Here is a 16,487-nt window from a genome sequence, read left to right as displayed (position 1 = left end):
AGCAAATGTGTAGTGAATCTCAAATGGTCTCTTTATGTTAAGATTGTTTGGCTCAAAGATACTGCTTACAATATGTTTATCACCGTACAATTCTTAAAGCAGTTTTGGTTATATTTAAATTTAGGCTCCTAATGCTTTGGAAACTAGAGAGAGCATCTGTCATTTGTTTTAGTGGCCAGCCCAGCCCAAACCATGGCACTGCTTTGGTTTTAGTTTGTTTTTGTTTTTGTTTTGTTTTGTTTTTTAAATTCTCAGTTGTTCTCTTTAGTTAAATCACCTGCGAAACTGTTTGTATCCTTCTGGGGATTGATGCTGAAAGTGTGCGATTATGAGGCCACCCCTATATACAACTTCTTAAAGCAACTTCTAAATGCCGCAAAGTGTAGTTTAAATGAATTTCCATGTTGATTTATTTGAAGCCCTAGATAGAAATCTGCCTTGTTTGCTGCCTGTTATTACAAGTTTTTGATTGTTGTGAAGAAATACGTGTTTGTGTTACCTTTTTCTGTTTAATATTTCAGCTGCAAACACTAGCTGTGGGCTGCCACTGAAGGTATTAAGAAAGACTCCGATATACACGTGTGGAACGTACTTGGTGATGTTGGTCCCACCCCCAGGGGGATCAGGCAGTTCTGCAACGCGCTCGCTCTTTGGAGGAACAAGCGCTTTGTCATCTTTAAAAAGTAAGTCGGATACATTTGTGGCAGAATTTAAGTCTTTGGCTTTCTGAAATACAATAAACTTCTCAGAAATTTATTGGAGTCTTTTTTCCATGTAGTTCTTGCTTCGAGCTTGGTGTTCAATATTTCGGATGGGCAGTTCACAAGCCGAGCAGATCTCATTGATGCTGCAGGCAGTTCACTTGGACGTGGTGCTCTTGTTCCAGGACTTGGTAAGGAGGAGATCTCTTTCCTGGGAATATTTCAGAATTAGACATATCCAACCCTTAGATTAAAGTCTACCTGGGTTTTAATTGCAGTAAGCAACTCTGCGGCTGGTGGGGTTTCATGTCTGTGGTGAAATTCTGTAAGTTTAACATTTTTGAAAGTTCACAATTCCCTGAAAGAATTTCCAGTATCGTGCTTTGGCAAGTAATTTGAAACCTGTGGACCAGTGGGTTATTTTTGACTTTTTAAAGTGTGGTAAATGCCTCTATCCTAGAACAGTCGTGTCTATAATCCACTCATCCCTTTCCTGTTACTGTTTTGGACCTGCTTGTGTTTGTAGGCTTTAAGCTTTTCAGGAGATGAGTCTCTAGGATTAAAAAATAAATAACAAATAAAACTGTTGGTTTTATTAAAGCTATTATGTTTTTACCACAGGGCCTTTAAAACAAGTTCTAAGGTGCTTAATTGTCATTTAGCGTAGTAAAATAAATTTTTCCCCTGTGCTTTTTTTGTAAGTTACTAGTACCAACTATTTTTAGTTTATGCACTGTGGCAGTGTGTGATGAGTTTGTGGAGGAATGATGTATGTTATGTACTTATAAATAATAAGCACTGGAGTATTTACCTGAAATGGTTGCTGTTGTACATTTACTAGAAACATCAAAAAAGGATGTGCATTCATGTAATTCCTTTATTAAGAAGTCTCCTTTAAATATTTTTCATTCCAGTGCGTTGTTAGTAAATTGCTGTCACATGACAGAGAACTTTTAAAGCAAATAATTTGGATTTATGTCTGCTATAAAAATACTTTTAGTCTGATGTTTCTAACAAACATTCTAAAATATGCTGTGCAAAATATTTTCCTCTTAGGTGCCTGTTACGATACTATGAATAACATGATATGGACATGCTCTAACGATTATATCGATCAGTGGTGTAATCCCGGGAACCAGGCATTCCATTGTGTGTGTCAGAGATTAGGAGTGAGTCACATCATTACAGAGCCCAAAGGTGGGGTAAATCTCCAGATCAGCATTTTATACAAAATGGAAGTGAAATGTACGATTATCATAGAGAAAATATACAGAAACTACCTTCTGAAACTTTCTATTAAAAGTTGAGTTCGTTCTTGAAAAGCTGTTTATTGGTCATGGTTTATCTTTGCTTTGAGAAAGGGAAAAAGCAAAAAGTGAGACGTGTTTGGAAGTTTGCAGATTCTTGCTACCTTTTTTAATGCGCTGAAGTGACGTGTGTAATTCTTTTGTTTATCGTGTGGGTGGGTGTCCCGAACTTAGAGATGATGATGATATATTGCATTTTAGAAGCAAATGCTCGTGCTATAGTCTGTGTTTGCAGACAGCATTTGAACCGCTTTTCTTCTTCTAGGGGATGCAACAACCACAAATGAGGTTATTAACCAGTTACTGCACCATGTTGGTGCCATGTGTATCCACCAACTCAACCTGCTTGCAGCCAGCAACAATCTTCCCATAACAAATTTTTTGGGCAAACAACATCCAATTGAAGCACATCATCTCAGCAGTATTTGTGACATTATGGAGAAAGCTATGGTGAATGGAGATACGTGTATAATACGCTGCATCCTCGTTGTCTTTCAGGTACTTCTTAATAAACACTATGAAAAAGAAAAGTTGTTTAGAATACAGGCAACCCCTTGACTTTATTAGTTTTTAAATTTTTTCTCCATTGCATTTGACCTAGCAGTGGCTTTGTAGTATTTTATACAGCCATTCAAGACTCCTAATTTAAATGTAATTGCCACCTTTACAGATTAAAATAAAATCCAGAGATCTTCCTTCCTTCCTTCCTTCTTTCTTTTTTTCCTTCCTTTTCCTCCTACGGGGATGGAAAAAGAGAAAGGACTTCTCTTTTTGCTGAAGTACTAGCCCAAAGTTTGGAAATCTGAAGTCAGTTTCTGACTCTGAGATTTCTAGTGACCTAGACAAATATTTTGAGAAACTGACTACAGAAAACTAGTTGATGTGAACAACATTTACATTTTTAATACTCTTGTGTTTAATTTTTCTTAGGTGGTTTTTAAATTTTTCTTCAGCCCACAAACTGAAAGAAACAGAGATATTGTTAGAAGGTCTGGCCTATTACTTTGGCAGCTACTGATGGCACCAAAGGATCAGATTTGCTCTGAAATTCAGAAGGAGGTTTGTCTAGCTATTAGGTAAATATCTGTTTTGTCAAATTAAAGTTAGATTTTAAATTATTTGAAAAATGTTGTAACGGATGAACATTCAAATTGTAGTCAGTTTAATTTTAAATTAATATGGTAAAATTTAGGTTGACATAGTATGATAAAATTATTACGATTTATATCTGTGGAAGAAGGAAAATACAATGTGTTTGTCATGATGACAGTGAAATAACTGATACTAATTGCTTTTCATACTTCATTTGTTGCTTTTTACTGGCTTTCGTTAGGGTTTTTTAGTGTTTATTATAATATAGCTGCTAAATTCAAGCAAAGTTTTCTGCGTTTCATTGATGGCTGATGACTTCAGTATTTAGCTTATACTTTACTGGTGTTCTGGAATAGGCAAAGCTAATGTTTTCGGCTGTTATACCACTGTTTCATGTGACAATACTGAAATTCTCCTAAACAAAAGGAATGTAAGGGGAAGCAGAATGAATAATACTTGAGGAATGCTCTAAGATTAAAGACTCAGGGAAAAACACTGGCAGGGTAGTAAGACGACCTGTAGAAAGTCAGGTTTATGTTTAGAAAACGGGAATCTGTTTTGGTAGAAGAGTGGGCATTATGTTTCTGGGTCATCAAACACTGAAACAGGATGGTTGCTTTAGCTCCACGTCACATTAGCTACTGCATCTCTTGAACCTGATGCTGTGTAATTTCCTTTCTTTGGCTTGTCAAAATAGCAGAATGACTAAGTACAGGGAAGCGAGCAAAAAGTGTGATTGTGTATCACGAAAAGGAGATAAAGTAAGTCTCAAGGACAAGGAATGCTGTCTCAAATGTCCTAAGTACAAATATAATCTGCTTTCAAGTGGGAAGTGCTCCAAAGGTTGAGAACAAAATCTTCTGAAGATCAACCTGCATTTTTTTGTGTGTGAATCACGACATTCCAAATTTCAGTGGCTTTATGCAGCTCTGTAAGTGAGTGAAGAAGAATAGCATATCTTTAGTATGATTATCTAGCATTTTCAGGGTCTTGCTTTTTGAGAGGGAAAAGTGTATCCTGTCAACTGTACGGACAGCTGCTGCATTTTTCCCATGTTTAACCCTACATCCTCCAATGACTTTAAAAAAAAAAAAAAATCAGAGGTGGGGATTAGATAGTATCTCTTTCCTCCTGTTTTCTCACTGGGGGACTCTGATACCAATCAAAAACTTAAACTTAGCTTGCAGTGTGTGATAACTTTTCCTGATGTTTGTATCGCAAGTTGGTCAGCACGAGCCAGAGGGAGGGAAGCTGCAATAATCTCTGCTCTCAGTGTGAAGCTGAAAAACATACCAGTTTCCTTTTCTATGAGAGTGTTATTTAAAAAGAAAAGAAGAAAAAGTCTGCATAATAGTTTCAGCACTTCAGACAGTCACGAAGTGATTCTTTTAAGTTATTGTGATCTTCTGTCTTGATGTGGTAATTCATGTAGAAAGAACAAAGTTCATCACAAGTTAGAGGGGGAAAATATCTCCATAAGGATTATTTATGCATAGCTCTGTTGTTTCCGAAATGCTAGTTCTAGAATCTTCTGCTTAGCTTAAGCTAAGACTTCTATAAGGAGCCAGTCTTTAATTAAGTATAAAACTAACAGTAGTGGCTTCTTGATTACTGTCTCTTGCATTTTCCATTGTTCTTATCACAGATAAGCCACAGCTCTTGCCCCATTACCAGAGCTGTTGGAGTTGTTCTCTATGCCCTCATCCATTTTTTCTGACATATGTCTGTTTCTTGAAAAAATTATCGTGCTGTCATACCTACAATTGATCATTGTGGAGTTCCTCAGAGGGAAGCAGATAGCCCTTGAAGAAGCTTTGGGACCTAAACAATAAAACATACTTGATTTACAAGAGATTTCTGGAGAAAGCAGCTGCATATTTTATGACTTATACAAATGAAAAAGTATGGAGGGTACCTTTCTAAGTTGGAAAAAGCTATTACATCATCATTCTAAATGTTACATCATATACTAAGCTGTCTGTGACGCCATTTTTCACATGTCCATTGAAATTATTTTGTTCATTTCCAAATACATTAAATAATACGTGGTTTTATTTTTCTTTAGCTCTGGTTTGAATATCCTGTATCCTGGAGAAGCAGAAATCAATAATTTATTGAAATTGGTCTTAACTGAAGGTGAGAATGTCTTGTTGACATGTGAGTGTGCTTTTTTTTTTTCTAACTGAAAACAAAAAACGAAAATACTTCTCAACCTGTGGAAGGAGAACAGTTCAGAATATTGAGCACTAGTCTGTTTGCAACCTTTCCTATTCTAGGAAGTTACAGAATGCTTCAAATTCTGAAGCTGCCTTCTGAATGGCCATGTGGTCAAGCATATGTTAGGTGTAGAAAGGGAAAGTCTCTGTCAATCAGGAAGCTGTTCGAAATTGAAAAGGATTAAAATTTGCTTTTGTCACACTATTAGTAATGTTTCTTGTCCAGGTTGGTGTTCTAAAACACCTAGTTAGCAGTTAGCGTTACCCATGGCAATTATACAGTAAACAGAAGTAATTTTAGTCCTTAGTGAAAAAGTAGTAATCTATTTGCATTCACCGTGAAATGGGAGTCTGGACTTAGAAGCAGCTGATGCACAGTAATTTGTTAATTCATAGGAACATGTTCGTGCGTCAAAGTCTTTGGAATTTAAAACAGTGCTATGTGCAGAGTAAGTTTTAACAGTCTAATATCAACAGGGAATCAGGTTACACTGTAAATATAGTCATTTCTGAGAAGCAGCATATATTAAGCAAGATATCCGAGGAAGTAAACATAAATTAATTCTGTAAAATGCTGTTTTGCAAAAGTTTTTGCGTTCCATTTTAGGAGAGAGAAATAGCGGTCTCTCTCAACTTCGTGACGTTATCCTGACTAATTTAGCTGAACAGCTTCAGAACAACAGATTTGGAAGTGAAGATGATGATCATTATAGGTAAAATGCAACAATGTGTTCCCCTTCCTCCCCATTTGTAATGTATGTTTCTGTTACTTGCTTTAGGTAAGCTTGCATAAAATTCTGCTGAAATTGCTTTTTATGTTACTGGTAGTGTGACCTGAAATACTGTCTCTGTGTCCATAGTGGGTGGAATTTCGTTAGGGCAAGGGAGAGAGGGGTTTGACATTTTAGGGAAGTGTTCTGCACACATACTTAGTTTTGGGTTCCCTGCTGCTCACCATGTATGTGGTAAACATGGATGATAATTCATAAGTACGATATTGTGACATTGTTCTCCATATCACTACGTTAGGTGACTTTTTGGCAGTAAAACTGTCAATCTGAAGAACCCTTTCAAGTTGAGTCTCTTTTTAGGAGTCATTAGATGTCAGATACTTGTTTTGGTTTCACATAGTTTGCGATAGAGCATGCAGAGACTTTTGAGATGAGCTTTACAAAATACACCATAATTAGACTATTAACACATCTTTCTTGCATTTTTTGAAGACTAAATGATGAGCTGTTGCACTACATTCTCAAGATTGTTGTCCGAGAATCTTGTGTCTTAATCACCAAGTGCCAAACTGTATCTAAAGATGATTTTCAAAGGCTTCTTTCAACTGTGCCTGTAAGTAAAATGTATTTTGATAAAAGTATATTTGCCTTTGGCTGCTTTTCCTCCTTAAATCCATCGTTTTCACTGAGTACACAGAGGTGAAACTTTTATAGTTGTGTGTCTTAACAAATGCAGGAAAAGAATCTCTTTTGTTTATGCTGTGCAGGGAAGAGAGAAAGAATTTCTTACAGCAAAGTAAATCGTACAGTAACGATAAAACAGGTTTAGATGTGGATGTATTTTCCAATTGCTCTGGTAGCTGCTTAAAGGAGGTTTGTGTATCAATCTTCAAAGCATTACAACAACTTAAAAAAAAAAAAACAACTCTTTATACAGTAGTGTATAATGATTCATAGAAGCAGAAAGGATTATCACTTACAGACAAAAATGAGTGAAAGTTGTCATTATTTAATGGTAAAAGTATGCCTAGGTGCGTTGAGCAGGGTCGGCTCCCTGGTCTGCCTGATGGCAGGTGAGCAGACGCTGGGCAGGACACAGGAACTCATGGCCTGTGCTGTGGGAGGATGGGCAAGGAGTAGGACCTTTGGGAATGTGAACTAAATTTAACTCTGTGGTGGCATTATCTTTTAAGAACTAATTAATGTTATAGTACTTGAATATTACTATAATGTTCCATGCTTGAATAAAATAGTACTTTATATGTTTTGCAAGTTATTTCACAGAATTCAGTGGTTTCCAACCAGTTTCTTCTCTTCAGTATGTTAACAAGCTTGTGTTAAACCAGAAAAAAAAAAAATTCTGTTGAAGGGAAATTAGTTTTTGCTTTTGCTTGTTCTCTCCCTCAACTTTTTTTCCTCTATTTCGAAGTACCAGGATTGCCTGAATCAAGGTTGATTAAAGGATTTAGATAATGTAAAGTGTACTTATTTATGTTAAAGGCTGCATCTTCGTGTTTGCGGTATCTGATGGCTGTACAGAACCACCTCCTCAGTAACACTATTTTGATTAAACCTGATGAAAATGATGACAGTGACAGCTCCTTGCAGGGAGAGACATTGAAGGTACAGGTAAACACCAAGATTTATTCTAGTATGGCTCTCTACAGTCACTGTTCCTGTGACACCTGTTGATTCTGCAATGCATTCTACTTAGGCTGTTTTGTTGGTTCCTTCCCTTTTGATATAGTTAAATTACTGTAGACAGTTTTTTCCTGTTCTCCAGCTAAAGTCTGCAATTGTTCTGTGTTCAGTATTGTAGCTTGGGTTCTATATTGTCAGTGACAGCAGACATTTCCCTTCCCAAGTACACGTATAATGAGGTTTAAAACGTATTTTTAGTAATATATGCCGCTAAGAAAATTCACGTGCCAGGAATCCTTTCTGGACACATTACCCTCCCACTTCTCGAAATCACTTAGGTGGTCCTTGAAAAAGTATTGTTCAGATTTAAATTGGAAAGGGTTTTCTCATTTACCTTACCTGGCTTCTGCTTTTTTGCAGTTTTAACTTTATAAAGCTTATGCAGAACCACCTACATCCATTGTCTGAAATAGCATGAATAACATTTGTGGCAAGGAAATGGTTAGAGGACAAAGTTTGCGGACAGTGGCGGTTTTGCTGTATAAGGCTCATTAAAATGGTGCAATTTCATATTACTGTTGGAATAGTCTCGAGTGAACTCATAGAAGCCTGCTTTGTCCTAGCGTGCAGGCTGTCCTGTCATAGTAGTTTTTGTAAAAGTAACAATTCTTCTATAATGGTTTTGACTTCTGAATTTCTGGTACTGTTTGTTAAGCTGGTTTTGTCTGCTACTCTCTGAGACTTTGTGTGCTTGTAATCTGTTGCAGTTGAAAGTTACTTGTTCAGGCTCACTGAGTAAATGCTAAATATTGTAGTACTTTTCTTGTCTCACTATTCACCCATGTTTTCATTGTTCAGTTTCTCTCTCTACAGTGATCCTCATACCCGCTAGGACATTCTGTCACCAAAGCTGTACCTTGGCTGGCTGACAGCCCTCTCTCCTGTGCTGGACTTGGGGATTCCTTCCCTCTAGAAACTGGATGTGCATCCTGTAAAATATGCACCTAGTTTCTCCCAGCACTTTGGGGCTTAGCATTAATCAAATTTAAGTCTTGGATGAATCTACTGCTGCAGGCCTGCCAGGTCACATTATCATTATTTTCATTTGGAAATCCATCGTTTTGTTCTGTTGTTCTTTTTTTTGTATTCTCTAAGAATTTAAGTATCCTATAACTCTTTTTGTACCTAGGAGCTGAAGACCAGCATTTTGTCTCTTGCTACACAAATTCTGACAGGATGTGATGAAGTCTTAGAAATGCTGCAACAAGTCACTACAGCACTAATAAACAGTGACATTTCTGATAGAGAGCAAAGGTAAGACAAATATGAGTATGCGAACTTGAAGACAGTAAACCGTTGCTTTTTGTGGTTTATTGTACAAGTGTGGTTAGCATTACTTATTCTTCGTAACTGCTTACTTGAGTTTTGACTGAAACGTAAACAAAAGCTGTGAACCTTTTCTCTCATTAACAAGCACCTCCCTCTCCCAGTTGTGTTTCAGTTTCCATGCTTTCTGTGCCTGCAAGATTAGTTTTGTTTATTGACAATACACAGTTCCTTTGGGATATTTTTCAGATGGGTTTCATGCTCAAATATATCTTTGTAGATAGAGGTTCTTTTAAAATACTTCGAGCTACGTGTGCTAGGAGCCTGATATACATACTGAACAAATACATTCGTGTTTGATGCGGACTTTCATCCTATACCCACGGGAGCTTATCATTTTCGAAGTAATTATTCAACTCTTGATTTATTGTCTTCTGGTCTATCATTGTTTAGTAAGAATTGACAGCAAAGACTAGGGCACTGACACTTTGGAGAAATTGTAATGTTTTCAAAATAGTAAGGTTTTGGTGGTGGGGGGGTGGTTTTTACATACAATGCGAATGTCCTCTGCTGAATTTTGAATTGCTGACTTTATGCAGTCTTGAGAGATTAAACGGATGACTAAAAATAGTAGTGATACTTTATGAAAATGGTTGTTACTGTGTAAACATTGACTCTCCTTACAGATTAAAAGGCCTGGAGCAAATTACGAAGGCCACTATGCTTGGTCATCTGCTTCCCGTCCTGCTGACATCTCTGATGCATCCAAATTTGCAAACTCTAACTATGGCTGATGCCCTGATGCCTCAGCTGGTGCAGCTGGTTCTTTACACAAGCCAGGTATGGTCTTTGTGTCAGCAGTTGTCCACAAAGGAGAAAACATGTGGCATGCATGTTCTAAAATGCTGTAGATCTTCGACTTTCTGCAGTAAGTCATCTGCAGGTCACAGTTTAAGAATTGCTCAACAGCTACAACAGCTGATAATGCTGAATATTAACTTTGGCTTGGTACAACAGCTGCTAAGTAATGATTTATCGTCAATAACCACACACAGTGTGATTGTTAATATATTTCAATATTAACTGAATATTGTTAATATATTTCAATAACAAGATCTTAAAATTATTTACTCTTGGCATGTTTCTAACACTAACTATATTTTGTGCTACAGACTGCACTGCTGCTTAAAACTCAGTCTCCAGTTTTCTCAGAACTGAACATTTCCCCCAGTGGTGCATCAGAACAGAAAGGGAAGCTGTTACCTGATGAGAGGTGATTTGCTTTACGTTTGGGTCTTTTCATGGGGTAAAATATCTTAGCTGTAACGTTCGTTTGACTATTGCTGTGGGATAAATCTTGAAGCAGCATTTTTTTTTTTTTTTTTAAGGCAAAGATGTAATGGTTTGTAAGACTGTCTTAGAGAGATATAAGCCATTACAAAAGGCAACTAATTCTAATTTTTTTTTGCATATAAAATTAAATGATTAATATCTTCAGGTTGTTTGCACAGGGTATGGTTTGTTTCCCTCGCTTCAAGCATTAGGAATTAATTCTAAATGTTCCTCTTACCATAAATTAGGCTAAGGAAGAGCATTATGAGTAAATTGCTCTGGCAGCGTGAGATACAGTATTAAAACCATTGGAAAGATATTAAATGGTTTCATTTGCATAGAGAAATATAATGATTTTAAGTCTGGCATTTAAATCTTGTGTCTCAGCTCAAAGTTATACAGCTTCTGCTTAGAAACAGGAACACGCAGCGAAATTAAATAAAAAATGCTTACTATAGCCATTTGCAGTGTTGCAGAATTTGTCGTGTTAAACAATTTGTGATAATGTGTAATACACTGTGGGAAAACTCTGAAGAATTTGTTTTCGGTCGTCCTCCAAGTTAAAAACTTCAGTGAAATATTAGGCATATTGTTTTATGACAGCATAATCAGGTTTGGGTGCTGTCCCACAAGGTAAGGTTTCCTTATACCACCAGTCGTGTTAGAACTCATATATAGTACCATTTAGTTTTTTTATGGTGGTACTTAGCTTGTTTACCATAATTTGGAAAACAGAAAGCACAGGGGAAAGTTCAGATTGTACAGGTTAGAGATTGGCATAGTTATTTCTAATGTACGGAGTTCATGCTGTTTAAGTTCTGCGTGTTCATTCAATATACTTATGCCTAAAACGAGGAGCCAATACTCTGTGTCGCTATGTATCACTACTGAGAGGTGGTTTTAAGTACTTTGAAGTTTGATGTGTGAATATATAGTAGAAATCTGTGTGTTGAATTTTAAGACTAATTTTTCACTCTGATTTCAGAATGCTGGAAGAGAAAGAAGAACCAGGTTTTCTTACGGGTTTGAAGATCCCTGCTCCCTGGGCTGCTGGGAAGACTGTAGAAACAGTTCACCCTGTCAGGGATAACTATAAATTTAAAGAAACTGTACATATTCCGGGAGCCCGCTGTTTATATCTTAGATTTGACAACAGATGTTCCTCACAATATGATTACGATAAGGTAAGCAAGGCCCAATTCGGAAATTCTTTTTTTTTGGTGTATATATTTCCATCAGCTACGCTTTGCATTTTCATCTTTTCTGCCCCTTGTCTTTCATGGCACCTTATTTCCAGTGATTAGGATAATGCAGGAGTTTTTTATTGATAGGAGCTTATTAGCGTACACTGTAATGTCCCAGTTTGCTTACTTCAAGGCTGTAAGGATGTACAAGGATGCCGAGAGGTTATTTCTTGTGTGGCATGAATGTGAATAACTTTTTAAAAGAATTCTTGAGTTTCATCTTAAGACTAGACAGCTAAATGATAGAAAATTTACAAAGAGTTGTTGACATGAAAAGGCAGGAAGATGAAAATAAATGGTTCACGTTTAATTTCTATTCTTCTTGAAGAAACAATCCAAAAAGTATATGCTTAATTCTTGTGTATTATTTCAGAACATAAACATTGAAGCAACCACTGGATATTAAAACCTGTCAGTCATGAGGCTCTTACGTTAAGAGTTAGGCTCTGTAATTAGGAAGTTTCCTCAAAAAATGTCAAAAATAGTGGTGGTTAAGAAACAGGAGAAATATAGTGGGCTCCAGAGGTGTGGGGCTTGGGGGCGGGGGGGTGGTTTTGCGTTTGTTTTTTTTTTCTGCCCCCCTGAGATACTTATACCAACTCTTCCTTTTTTTTTTTTTTTTTTTTTTTACGTTTACTTCATGATGGCTCGTATTGTCAAAGTTTGACTTCCTTCTCATTTTTGCCATTGGTCAGTTTTCCTTATTTCTCAGATTTTAATCTAGCTGCCTACGTTGTAGATCAGCACAGTTTGTTTAAACTGGGCAGAACTGGAAAGGTTACTTTTTTTTTCTGCCTGATGATAAATTACTTGTTTGCATGGATTGATATGAACAAGTATCTTCAATTTCAAGAACACAACTACTAGCACTAATTTACTTTGTATAATCGGAGAGTTATTTGTGCTCCTTACTAATTGTTGCCATATATTCTTCAACATAAAGCAAGTCCTGTGATACTCGCTCCCATTAGTTATTTATAAGTGTCTTTAATATTAATGTCACCCATTACTGGTTAAACTCCTCCAAAAAACTTTGGGCCTTGTCATGTTCCCACTGAAGTCGCTGACAAAATATGAAGTTTGATGGGAGCAAGACCAATCCATTTATTAGTAGAGAGGCAGTATGTTCTAGTTAGCTCAGCGTGAGGTCTGGAATTGAGGATTTCTCCTGACTTCTGCTCCCAGTTCTGCTGCTGACTTGCTGTGTCACTTTGGGGGCAAGTCACTCAATTTCCTCTCTGCCTCAGTTTCCCCATCTGTAAAATGGGGATAATAATACTTGCCTACTCACCTCACAGGGCTGTTGTGAGGATTTGTTAATGTTGATAAAGCGCTTTGAAAATATAAAGCGCGGTGTAAGTGCTAAGTATTATTATTATTATTAGATTTTCTTGTTTTTCTCTTACAGTCTAACAGTGTATTTTATGTTTTGAAGTTGGTGATCTATGCTGGTCCTAACACAAACAGTAGGAAGGTTGCTGAGTATGGAGGCAATACACTGGGATATGGCAGCCGTAGTGTCTTAGGAACTGGTTGGCCGAAAGACTTAGTAAAGGTACAGTATTATAATCCAACAATATTTCACATAGAAAAATCCCCTTTGGAAACCATGTCGAGTCCGTTTTAACCCTTATAGCAGTGAAGTCCATGGATAAACGTACGCTTAAAAGCTTGATGTGATCACTTCATAAGTGGGCTCTTTTGTCATTGGGGAATAACTTTAAACTCAACTGTATGTTATGTGTGATGCTTCTCTTTGAGCTTATCTTGTTTTACTATGTCTTACTAGAATTCGTTATTCTTGTGTTTCAGTCCTGGAGTTTATAATGGCACTACTGTTCTCATAAGTATCTCTTCCTAGGAGAAATCCCTGCACTGTCTGAGGCTGTGCATGTTTTCTTAAGGTCCATGGGCATGACTGCACTTTATTTTAACACTAGCCCACCGATACAACAAGTAGTAAATGTAGTAATTTTCCAACCGTTTGTGTTGGGTTTTAAAATTACGTTAGATGCTTATGGCAGTAGAGCTAAGACAGTAAAATCCCTCAAACTTCCTGAAATTTCAGTATAAAGAATTTTGCAGTATGTTCCTCAGATTGTATGCAGTATGACTTTTTTCTTATGTGTTTGTGCTGCTACACTGTCCCACACTAAAACTGGGCTTATATGCATAACAAAACTTCCAAAAGGAAAATAAGAAGTAATAAACTAGAAAGCAATTTCAGACAAGCACTGTATTGTTCACAATTAGTGGAATTTCATTGATATTTTTTTTTTTTTCAGACACAGATTTCTGTACTGCACTTTTAGCAAAGTCTTTTATTAATGTGTGGACTTTCTTCTCCTTTAAGAGCTTGTCTGTCTTCCTTCAGGAAGAGAACTGTTGATTATTGCATAGTTTTGTGCAATAATGAAATCAAGGCCAAATAACGCAGACTGATAAATTCTACTTTTGATTCTACAACTGCAGTGGTTATTTTTGTTTTACTGTAGCTAGCCAGCAGCAAAATTAAAGTCAAATTGTCTACTAAAAGATACCCTTAAAAAAAAAAAAAAAGAGAAGAATCTTAAATCAGAGTTGTATAGTTGGAGATAAAAATAATACTTAGATAAGTGTCACTAAAGACAGTAATCCATAAAATAAGCCACTTTTATGAAAAGCCTGTTTGTTTGCCTCAATTCTTAAATGTATCTTCTTCTTTTTTTTTTTTTCCCATCCTCCCCATCAAAATTTTAAGGTGGAAGGAGATACAGTCACCTTCTCCTTTGAAATGCGGAGTGGCCGTGAGCACAACACTCCAGACAAAGCCATGTGGGGCTTTGCTTGCACTGTTCGAGCACAGGTACTCAAACGTGACAGATTCCATGGGATAGGTTCAGCTTCAATTTCTCTTCTGTCTGTTGCACACTTCAGATCACCTAGAAATGTACTTCAAAGTTGGAAGTTAATGTTTGAAATTTGAAACAGTAATAGCTTATTTACTTTGGCAATAAGGCAAATCATCCTTTCACAGTGTAAAGGAGCAAAGTTTTAGATGTTTGGTTGCCTTAGCTAGAGATACCCTGTGGCATGGTCTGTGGCATGCTTAGGGTTTTATGAAGATAGTTTTTACCAAATAGGTCTTACCTGTCTCTTGTCATTGGCACCAGACTTGCATGAAGTTGCTTTAATATCTCCTAGTGCTTGTAGATGAGGATTTCTTTGAAGAGCTGGGTATCTTGTAGCAACCTGGAAATCGGAGATTTAATGAGGGAATAATGATTCCAGCCTATAAAGAAGAGAGGGGAGGGACACTGGGATCAAACAAAAAGGAAACTTGAATCCCCCTACCGGGAAGCTAGGACTAGGTCTGCGAGATGACAGATCTGCAGGCCAGAAAACGACTGAACCAAAAATAACTTTACCTTTTCTTTTCTTTCTTGGTTCAGGAAAAGAATGTTTAAAGCCTTTGTTTCTTGTCTTGAGTTGTTCTTATATATTGCTTTAAATTATTAAAGCATTTTTTCAATATACCTCTGTGTAAAAGACACGTGAGAGCTGTACATATCTTACATATAAAGATTATATATAAAAATAGAAAATCTCCTTTCTTGAAATATATTGGGGAAGGACTTCATGGTTGATTGATTAGTGTAACTTATCATTGTTCCTACTACAGGAGTCTTCAGAGGACGTGTCAGGAGGCTTGCCGTTCTTAGTTGACCTGGCACTTGGCCTTTCTGTGTTAGCTTGTTCTATGCTGCGAATATTATACAACGGACCAGAAATTACCAAAGATGAAGAAACCTGTCACGAGCTCTTAAGATCTAAACTATTACAACGGTAAAACCCCAAATTTAATCTGAGATCCTTATGTTTTGTTTTGGTTTTGTTTTTTTTTTCTGAGGGAAGGTGACTTTTGTGGTTGTGCTCAAGTCTGATGTTTTAACGTGACTGTTTTGATAATTTTTCCTGCAGTTTGTTCAGCACTTCTGTGTTGCCTAAAACTAAGGGAATATTCTCTAGGATAGGGATTTTCTTCAGAGTAAGTGGAGGAGGATTGGGCTATGCTTGGTACCAGCCACACTCAATATGTTAATATGTAGCCTGTCTTTGTAACGTGTTGTTGACTCATGTGTCTTTCTGAACAAGGGGGAAGAGTTATGGAAAAAAAAATAAAATTAAAAAAACCTTTTCTTTTTTTTTTTTTTAATTTATTTTTCCAGGTGCCAGTGGCAGGTGGAAGCTAATGGTGTAATATCTCCAGCCCTTACACCAAGTCCTTCTCCATTGCCTCTTACTATAGAAGAAGACAGAGAATTTACATATCCTTCTGATGTTCTGGTGCCTCCTGTTGGACACTATTTTGACTTGCCTAGGATTAGGCTGCCCCCAGGAATCATGATAAAACTCAGGGAAATTTCTGGACGTGCTCGGCCTCAATTTAGACCTAGTATAAAGTAAGTAGTCATTGTTTTGCTCTATTTTTCTAACTTGTCTTTTATTTTTTTGAAATGTTTGGTGCCAAAGGAAGTTGGCTTAAAAAAGCAATGGTAAGGATGCAGCATGCCTGTCGTGTATGATGGTATGCATTTAACATTCTGTAAATACTTGTTTCTGACGGCAGCGTCTAGTGAATTGTAAAGATGACTTGTCAAAGTTTGTCCGTTATTCTTGCTTAATAAGTTTGGCTTTACCTGTAACCCTAGGGAAGTGATTCAGCCAGAAGTAATGGAGGAGATGGTAGTTTCGTGTGTGATTAAACATTTGAATTTGGTTGATGCACTCCAGTCCCTGATAAATTTCCAGTATCAGGAAGAACATGCCGAAGAATATGATTTGCTTTGTAAAATTATGGGAGAGACCTTTAAGAAGCTAAATGCCATGGAGAGACAATTGCAGGTAAAAATAAAAT

The 16,487-nt window shown here is 36.9% G+C and overlaps 1 protein-coding gene across 1 annotated transcript in view; it reads left to right on the top strand.

Moving 5' to 3' along the window:
• The window catches only part of HECTD4 (HECT domain E3 ubiquitin protein ligase 4), a gene marked incomplete at its 5' end in the record, with an annotated part of 75,712 nt that overhangs the window by 22,319 nt on the left and 36,906 nt on the right, over positions 1-16,487 (top strand). Inside the window, 18 exons of the mRNA XM_082491434.1 lie at positions 522-683; positions 779-892; positions 1,758-1,898; positions 2,274-2,506; positions 2,939-3,084; positions 5,166-5,236; positions 5,924-6,029; positions 6,540-6,660; positions 7,548-7,676; positions 8,878-9,002; positions 9,701-9,854; positions 10,187-10,287; positions 11,332-11,530; positions 12,999-13,145; positions 14,331-14,435; positions 15,252-15,415; positions 15,799-16,032; positions 16,282-16,474. Coding sequence (XP_082347560.1) covers positions 522-683; positions 779-892; positions 1,758-1,898; positions 2,274-2,506; positions 2,939-3,084; positions 5,166-5,236; positions 5,924-6,029; positions 6,540-6,660; positions 7,548-7,676; positions 8,878-9,002; positions 9,701-9,854; positions 10,187-10,287; positions 11,332-11,530; positions 12,999-13,145; positions 14,331-14,435; positions 15,252-15,415; positions 15,799-16,032; positions 16,282-16,474 — 2,645 coding nt within the window. The remainder of the gene's footprint in view (positions 1-521; positions 684-778; positions 893-1,757; positions 1,899-2,273; positions 2,507-2,938; positions 3,085-5,165; positions 5,237-5,923; positions 6,030-6,539; positions 6,661-7,547; positions 7,677-8,877; positions 9,003-9,700; positions 9,855-10,186; positions 10,288-11,331; positions 11,531-12,998; positions 13,146-14,330; positions 14,436-15,251; positions 15,416-15,798; positions 16,033-16,281; positions 16,475-16,487) is intronic.

The sequence above is a fragment of the Vanellus vanellus genome, assembly GCF_965231255.1.
Source record: "Vanellus vanellus genome assembly, chromosome: 16".
NCBI classification, from domain to species: Eukaryota; Metazoa; Chordata; class Aves; order Charadriiformes; family Charadriidae; genus Vanellus; species Vanellus vanellus.
This window is presented reverse-complemented; position numbering and strand designations above follow the sequence as displayed.